Source organism: Astatotilapia calliptera, chromosome 3, assembly GCF_964374335.1.
Source record: "Astatotilapia calliptera chromosome 3, fAstCal68.1, whole genome shotgun sequence".
In the NCBI taxonomy this organism is placed as follows: domain Eukaryota; kingdom Metazoa; phylum Chordata; class Actinopteri; order Cichliformes; family Cichlidae; genus Astatotilapia; species Astatotilapia calliptera.
Window position 1 is genome coordinate 75,958,892 of NC_137424.1, and position 8,805 is coordinate 75,967,696.

Here is an 8,805-nt window from a genome sequence, read left to right on the forward strand (position 1 = left end):
ATAATTGTTAATTCGGTAAATTTATGGTTAGATGTGTGTGACTGATTGTTTCAGCTGTGGTGGTGTCTGATACTCTGAGAGTAAAGTGAAATACAGATTCCCTGTTTTCTGATCAGGTTAAAAAAGTTTGTAATAATCTGTCGCTGAAGCTCACTTGGAAAGCTTCAGACTCTCTGACCATCAGCATTCTGAGGTCTGAGGGGGTTTTCAGAAATAATGATGTTTTCCAGAGATCTGCTTGGCCACAGGTGATAGTTATGCTCCCGCTGAACTCTATTCTCAAAAATAATCTGCTCCAGTGCAAGTTAGGTCTGCAGACTCTGTAACCATGGCGATGTACCCTCTGAAGAAGTGAGGTGCGCAGAGGTTACCTGGATATCTCTTTATCCTGACTCAGTGTGTTGTAGGTTGTGTAGGAAGTGTTTCAAACTTCATACATAAGAATGCAGGTTCAAGCACGTTAGCCTACAAATGTTAGCTTGCTGCTAACAAGGACACAGCTGATGTTAAAGTTTTAAATCCAACTTTCCTGAAGCTGTAGGAACTCTGGTCTCATCCTCAACCGTCAGGAGCTGCTGCTCCATCAGAAACACCACAGAAGAAAAACCACAGTGGATCAGAGAGGGTATTTTTATTCTCTTGACTGAACAGGGACATTAATGGGCATTATTATAAAAATAAGATAAGTACACCTCCCTGATTATAATTATAATTAAATTGCTTGCATTTATAGTGCCGGGGCAGGTCTTATATAAACAATCACACTGGTAGAGGTAGGGTCACCAACTTTGTAACTATCAAATAAGGGACACTGGTGTGGCACAAGCACAATGCACAGCCAGCTGAACTGTATGATTATATTCTTAAAGTCAAAATGCAGTAAAATGTTGGTATTCAGTTCAATCAATAGCTCATCTAAATCAATAAAGAAAATACAGTAAATGATGACAGAAATCACATGTGCATTACCTTGAAAAATAAGCAAAAAAGAAAAATAGTCAAAGAAAATATTGTAAGTACAGGTCTCAGTTACCCAGTATATTATGTTACGCAGACCAAACAACACCTTATTTTTAAGAATCGTGTATTACTCCTCACACCTGATGTGTGCGACGGGCATCACTGACAGATGTGACTACACACAAGTACTCCTCTGATGTAACTGCAGTCAAATCAGTTTTGGTATTTGCTAGAGTGCCAGCTGTTAGTCAGAAAATGACATTCCAGGTAACGGTAATTATACGGGACATTTAAGGTAGAATACTGCAGAAACCTATGTTGCTCATTTTACGGGACATCCTAGATAAAACGGGATCTGACTGGACTGATTTGAGCCTCAAAGATCGTACACATGGAGATGGATTTTTACTATGATGGTATGTTTGTGTTTCCGCTCATGTAATAACAATAATGTCTTCCTCAGAGGATCCACCTGTGCTTCCTCTCCTCTCTCCTCCACCTGTTACAGTGAGGGAACGTCCTCCATGATGGAGGAGCTGCTGGAAAGTGCTGAGAGTTTCCTCCAGAGTGAGACCTCTGTCACAGTTCAGAGGATCTACGGCAGCAGAGACCTTCATGGACACTAAAAGTCTCAAACACACAACAACAACATCACACTGACTCCACTCTGACATCACTGATCAATAATCAAAGAACACACAGATCAAACTGATTGATCAGCCATCAGAGGAGTCGGATCAATGGAGCTGCTTCTGTTCCTGATGTCCCCTGTTTGATCCTGGACCTGAACTCTCCCTGCAGAGGAGACACAAGACAGTCAGAGACACACACACACACACACACACACACACACACACACACACACACACACACACACACACACACACACACACACACACACACACACACACACACACACAAACCTTTGACTCTGAGCAGCACTCTTTTGTATCTCTTGATCTCCCCGTAGACTCTACAGCTGTACCTCCCACTGTCTCTCTCTGTGGGCTGTTTCAGGGTCAGACTGAGGTCTCCAGGCTTCAGCAGAGATCTTCTCTTCATCTGTGTTCGGTCTCTGTAAAGCTGGTGCTGTTCTCCAGGCTGATCAGAGCCGTTCTTATACACGTGGACCTTCCTGTCATCATTGTTCCACCACACCACCTTAGCATCTGCAGGCAGGTCTTTTGTGGTTTTGAAAGGTAGCTCTACAGACTCCGCCCCCTCCTCCACCTCCACCTGACAGACTGAAGGACAACAAATTTCATAAACAGTCTAAAGCACAAACTAAGATTTGTGTTCATGAAGATCTCATCATCTCTTCTTCTTCTGCAGCTCACACCCAGCAGCAGCACTGACCTCTGACTTTCAGCTCCACTTGTTTCATCAGGATTTTTTTCCCCTCCCTGTTGCAGACGGTGCAGGTGTAGATGTCTGCGTCCCAGTCTGTGGGGTCTTTCAGGGTCAGACTGAGGTCTCTAGTTTTCAGCAGGGCTTTATTCATCTGTGTTCGGTCTCTGTAATGGTTGTCCTGATCTTCAAGCTGGTCAGATCCGTTCTCATACACGTGGACCTTCCTGTTGAATCTGGTCATCCACTTCACTTTAGCATCTTTAGGCAGGTTTATAGTAGTTTTGCAGGGCAGCAGGACAGATGCCTCCCCTGAATCCACCTCCACCTGGGGGACTGAGAGGAGTCAAAACACAACATGAGCTGTGCAGCAGAAGCAGCTCTGAACATGTTTTGTCTGAATGGAGAAAATGGCATCTTTGCAATGAAATCAAGTTTGACTGGTTCCAGTCTGAAACATGTTCAACTGAACAGAAACGGTGTCTTATTTGGTTTCTGTCTAATCAGCAGCAGAGCTCTGTCTTAAAGAACTCTGCTGTTTTATTTCAGAGTCAAAGACTTTTTTGCCATCTTGTTACCTGAGAGCTGTCCTATCAAGCAAGTTTGATTTATTCAGACTAAAAAAATATTGAAATAAAATAAAAATGTTTCAAAATAAAAGCAAAACTGAATTTTAAATGTCAGCAACATCTAAATGAACATGATTCTCTGCATGCCAGATACATTATGTCATAAAGACGTCTGTTCTGTGACATGAACGAGTTCTTCTTTCAGAAACAGCTCAGCTGAGAGAAATACAGACTAGTCAGTACAATTCATTAATAAAGACATCTGTTTCAGCAAATTCATTACTCGTTTTCAGGTGATCTGTTGTATTAGTGATTCCATTAATGTAAGAACATCTGCTTCACCTCTTGTTGGAGACAGAGTCAAAGCAAAGAAAGGCAATTTGATGGCAGCACTGTCATGGGCCTGTCCTGGGACATGAGTATCAGGCCCACTCCAATATATTATTAGTCATTATTATACTGCTGCATGGGCTGGGCTGTAGTTACATCGTAAGGTTTTAAAAACCGAGCTTTAAAATGAACAGTGGTAATAAAAACCGAGAGAGGCCGACTGTGATCACTGACTTTTTAAGAGGCTTGTTCAAATTAAATGGAACAAGATACAAAGTATTAAAACATGTTAAAAAGACAACTGTCATGGGTCTGTAGTTCTGTCCACGGTTTTAGGGAACATATTTAGTTTTAAAGTAAGTTACAGGGCTTTTCCTGCCTTTCTGAGGGACTTGCATATGCAATATGATGATATGCATATCAGCATAATTATGGATTATTATGATATTAAAAAAGACACACTGTATGTTAAAGAAAACACAATAAGAAACAGATTATATTAGTGTTTGTTTTATGTGTATAGATTTTTAAAAATTATTATTTATGATATAACACGGTCTATAAATGCTTCGTAAGAATAGTTCTAGAACATTGTCTATCATTACTTTGTTATGGATTAGGTGCAAGATTTGTGAAGTGTGGATAATTAAATAATAGATTAATGCAATAGCAAACTGTGCCTTGTTGTCAGATGGACATCGAGTGGAGAGTGATAGATGAGATGAGGAGATGAAAGAGTAAGAGAGGCAAACTGAGTCACAGGCAGAGCCGAGTTTATTTTGTTTCCTTATGGTTCCAAGCACGTTCACCAATCTTTGCATTTAATGTCTACAGTCTCAGATCAGCACAGCCCTGCCCTCCAGCACTATCACAGCAGGAGCAGCAGAAACCCCACAAGAGCAACATTGTACCCATCAGGTAAACATGGAATATGTTTGCTTTGCCTTGTCCCCACCTGATGACAGTGATATAGTATGATGTGATTCCATATTAGATTGTTGATGAATGCGGGTTGTTGTTATTCGGCCTTTTCTCTGTGCCCCTTTTGAACTTTGAGCACCCGCCCATCTAAAAATCTCTGCACAGCCTTGTCCCTGTTTATGTGTATAGGTGTTTGGACGTGGGTGTGTGTATCCGGAAGAAAGAATTACAAGAATCATCAGGCTGAGGAGAGTTCCTGCTCTGAAGCCAGCTGATTGCCTTCATCAGTTGCCTCTCTACTTAAGCGAGTGGCTGAGCTTCAGTCGGTGCTGGATCGTTGAGTTCGCAATGGGTTTGTTAGTGAGAACTTTGTGTGTGTGTTGCTTGGCAGTTTAATTCATGTGTTTTCTCACTAGGTATTGAGAACCGAGAGAAGCCACTGTACAGATTTGGAGTTGGGGTTGTCACAATTCACGCCACAGACGTGAGCACTGTGTGGGATTCGGGGAGAAACAAGGTAAAAACTATGTTTTGTGCTTTCTTTGTGCCTTTCTGTCCTGCTTTTTAGGACTCTATTTTCTGTCTCCTCAGTTTTCATGTCTAGAGTTCAGTTGGTGTGTTTCCTGTTTTACTTTGGTCTTTGTCTCATGTCAGTGTGTCTAGTCTAGTGTGTCAAAACCTTTGACCTGTATAAGCAGCACTGACCTCTGACATGGAGGTGCACATTTTTCCTTGTCAGTATGTTTCCTTTCCTGCTGTAGATGGTACAGGTGTAGGTGAAGTTGTCGTCATCCGTTGGATATGTCAGGGTCAGACTGAGGTCTCCAGGTTTCAGCAGAGATGTGCTCTTCATCTCTGTTCGGTTTCTGTAAAACCGGTGCTGTTTTTCAGGCTGCTCAGAGCCGTTCTGATACACATGGACCTTCCTGTTGTTTCTGTCCCTCCACTCCACTTTAGTGTGTTTTAGGAATTTAAATATAGTTTTGCAGGGCAGCTTGACAGACGCCACCCCTGAATCCACCTCCACTTGGTAATCTGAGAGGACAACAAAGCACAACACGATGACATCAGCACCAGCTGTGATGGTCACATGACCTCCCTGCGCCCTCCTTGCCTTCTAGTCTCAATCAGATTGTGTCTCAGTTTGTTCCTGACTCGTTCTTTGATCTCACGATCTCATGTGTCTGGTCTGAACACAGTCAAGAGGCCACCAGAGGCCACCTGTTAACCACTGGTATTATGGGTAGTGTAGTAGGAAAGACTCTTACCTGACATGTAATAGTGACGTAAATAATATAAAAGACCTCCAAAAATCACAAAGACAAACAGGAGAACCAGAAGATCTTTGACCCAGGATGGAAATGGTTCTGTGGGGAAACATAAAACAAAATGACTTCTAATCTCTAAGCTGTGTCTACAGTATTGACCTTTGACCTTTATCTCCAGCACCTACTTTTGACCTGCAGCACTACTTTCTGTGTCAGGATGTCTTTGTCCCTGTAGATGGTGCAGATGTATCGTCCCGTGTCTTTCACTTTGGGGTGTTTCAGGGTCAGACTGAAGTCTCCAGTTCTCAGCAGGTCTTCACTCATCATCGTTCGGTCTCTGTAAACTTCGTCCTGAGTCATAAGGTCATCATTTCTGTTAGAATACTCATGGACTGTGATGAGTCCGAGGTCAGAGCGAGTCCACTCCACTGTGGTGTCCTCAGGCAGGTCAGGTGTTGTGTTGCAGGGCAGGATGACAGACTCTGACCCTTCCCTCACCTTCACCTCCACCTGCTGGTCTGAGAAGACAAGAAACCAAAGTGTCAACCATAGAAGTGGCAGCAAAAGGCCTCTAAAAGTTTTGTGTTGGGCCATGCATAAAATTTTAATGTGTTTAATGTATGTACAGATGTGTGTGTGCTGAACCTCCCAGAGGTAAACATAAACACATCTGCACATGCACAGAACGAATTTCTTCTGCTTTGCTTCTCTTGTTTTGCTGTTTTCACTGAGGTCAAGTCTACAAACGTTCCTGCTGGGCTCATCAAGACCTTCAGAAACCGTTTAAGAAATACTTTGCTTTCATTTAACCTCTGACCTTTCTCTGTAGTACTGAATACGACATGTAATCACAGCAGGTGTTAGAATTTGATGCTGACCTTTGACCAGCAGCTGGATGTCTCTGAGTTTTCGTTCTTTCCCTCCAGCACTGATGGAGCAGGTGTAGTTGCCGCTGTCAGTCTTTGTGGGTTTCCTCAGAGTGAGGCTGAAGTCTTTAATGATCAAAGCGTAACGATTCATTGATGTGCGTCTGCTGTAACGCTGGTTTTGTCCTGTAAGATCGTCTCCTTCTTCTCGTTGTTGGTGTACAGATTTGGGATCAAGGTCACTGCGAGTCCACATCACTGTTGGATTGTCCTCAGGTATAGAACCTGAGTACAGACATGATAGTAGGACAGACCTTTCCCCCTCATTCACCTCCACCACCACCACAGCCAGAGCATGCTGGGAAACTGGAAGGACAGAGACACGAACAAAAATCAAATGAATGTTGTGGGTTTGACCCAGAGTTAAAAGATGCAATACAACCAACATTATCTTCATCCATCCTATTCCACTTATCCTAGTCAGGGTCACGGGGGGGAGGGGTTACACCCTGGACAGATCACCAGCTTGTCCCAGGACTAACCATTCACATGTTCACACCAATGAATTACAAATTAACCTAATACCATGAACTGCATTTCTTTGGACATTGGAGGAAGCCAGAGTACCTATAGGGAACCGACGTAAACATGAGGAGAACATGCAAACTCCACACAAAAAGACCCCAGAGAAGCAGTGGAGTTGGACTCAGGACCTTTGTGCTCAGAGGCAACAGTGCTAACCACCAGAACACCATGTAGCCCAAGAACGCATAACAGCTTCAGTTATACACAGCATTCTTTTCCCAATTCAAAAAAACTATTGATACAATGTCAGTAACACAGAAACTGGAGAATTATAACAAACCTCACAGGCCATAATTTCCATCTTGTGTGACAAGACAGATGAGCAGTCACACTCCTTCAGGACAGTCACAGTTTTTCACTCCAACAGTCCACAAATGCTCCAAAACATGTTACAAAGGCAACATGACATATTTACTTATTAATTCACAAGGAGGAATCTTGTTGCTATTAGGAATCTATATTCCATACAGAAATATTTTTATCTTCTATCTTTTAGTGTAGAGCATATCTAAAAACCATAGAGGCTCTCACTGTTTGGAGGTGATGGAGCTTCACTGTTTTCCAGAGAACTTTGCACATTCAAGCAACCAAAGGACTTGACATGGATTATGAAGTAGTATAACAGGAACGACTATCGGACCATGTGTTTTCCAGCTGCCTGTGACAAACAGCCAGATAAACTAATCCAGTGTTTGACAGAAACTGTCATGCTTTCCCGTGTCTCCCTGGCGTTCACCTCTGAGATCGCACTGTTGTTGTTGTTTCTCTCTTCTTTCTCTCTCCCTCACTCTTCTCTGCAGGGGTTAAACTTGTTGTGGGTTCCACCCTCAGGCCTGTGCCCTGAAAATAATTACTCACCTGCTGCTCATTATCTTGTCACTCGAGCCTCTGCTCAAGGTGACAGCTCAGTGTTTCTGACTGCTGGATCGTTGAACGACACTAGTCAGTGTAGCCCCGGCTATTTCCTGTAAATTCTCGTCTCTAGTCTTTTCCTGACTTGTAGTCATGTTTTCTTTTATATAGATCTTCCTGGACCTGTCCGTGTTTTCATCCCTGGAGTGTGATCATAAGCGTGTGTGGTTTTTCCCTCCCTTGTCCCTGAATTACCTGGAGCTCCTTTTCACTTGTACCTTGTATATAGCTCCTGATGATATTGTTTGTTTTTAGTTTCAGCACAGTCCTGCTCTTGCGTCCGCTCGTTCGTTGTGACAGACCGATTCAGTCAAGTCATGAACTTTGACGCAACTCACTGGGCTCTCATGTCTCAAGACCTGCTGCACTTCAACACATTCATTTTAGAGCGAGATAAGAGAAAAGCTGATGATGAGAGCAAAGAGAGGAAGGTGTACTTACCGTGCAGGAGGATCACAAAAACCACAAACATCTTCATGTTCCTGTCAAACTCAGAGACTCTTTAAAAGCCCTTCAGGACATCAGCTCACAGCAGCTTCACTTTCCTCTGCTGATCATCTACTGACACTCTCACACTGCTCACACTGTCACAGCTCAGAGTTCAGCTTCACACTTTGTTAAAGCACATCTGTGGAATGAAGTCCGACCGGCCACAGATCACTTTTGAGGGAAGAGGAGGACGTCGGCTTTCCTCCTAGTTTCACGCCTGAGCGCTCCCGTTGGGGGGGACTGCTTCAGTCTCAGCCCAACACGCACAAAGCTCCACCTTCAGTCCTAACACTGAAACATCGACTGTAGCTACAATGATGCAGATGTGTTTCCATTCAGATCATGGACATAAAGCAGCTCCAGGATGAACAGTGTGAAAGAACTTTTCCAGGCATGAAGCTCAGCCAATCACAGGAGAGGGCATGATCAGCTGACAGATCTGCAGGGATTTGAAGGTTCTTTGTGTGGATGATAGAAAGTGGATCAACAGGTGTAAAACTATGAGGAAACACAAGTCTCCCCTTTTCTTAGGAGTCAGTTTTGGCAGCCTGACATGAT

At 43.3% G+C, this 8,805-nt stretch overlaps 1 protein-coding gene across 1 annotated transcript; it reads right to left on the minus strand.

The window, feature by feature from the left end:
- Positions 1-1,663: 1,663 nt before the first annotated feature.
- On the minus strand, positions 1,664-7,541 carry LOC113019673 (uncharacterized). Its single transcript, XM_026163467.2, has 7 exons — positions 6,274-7,541; positions 5,581-5,913; positions 5,396-5,494; positions 4,833-5,162; positions 2,317-2,643; positions 1,986-2,204; positions 1,664-1,755 (listed from the first exon to the last, which is right to left on the minus strand). The coding sequence occupies exons 1-7, from the start codon at positions 6,716-6,718 to the stop codon at positions 1,664-1,666; spliced, it is 1,845 nt and encodes a 614-aa protein (XP_026019252.2). The 5' UTR covers positions 6,719-7,541.
- Positions 7,542-8,805: the final 1,264 nt, after the last annotated feature.

Excerpts from the sequence above, each read along its gene's own strand:
- LOC113019673 (XM_026163467.2), bottom strand. The coding sequence starts at position 6,718 with ATGAAGATAATGTTGGTTGTATTGCATCTTTTAACTCTGGGTCAAACC. Across the intron at positions 5,495-5,580 it reads AGTAGTGCTGCAGGTCAAAA|AACCATTTCCATCCTGGGTC; the intron begins GTAGGTGCTGGA and ends GTTTCCCCACAG. Across the intron at positions 1,756-1,985 it reads GCTGAAGCCTGGAGACCTCA|GGAGAGTTCAGGTCCAGGAT; the intron begins GTCTGACCCTGA and ends TCTCCTCTGCAG.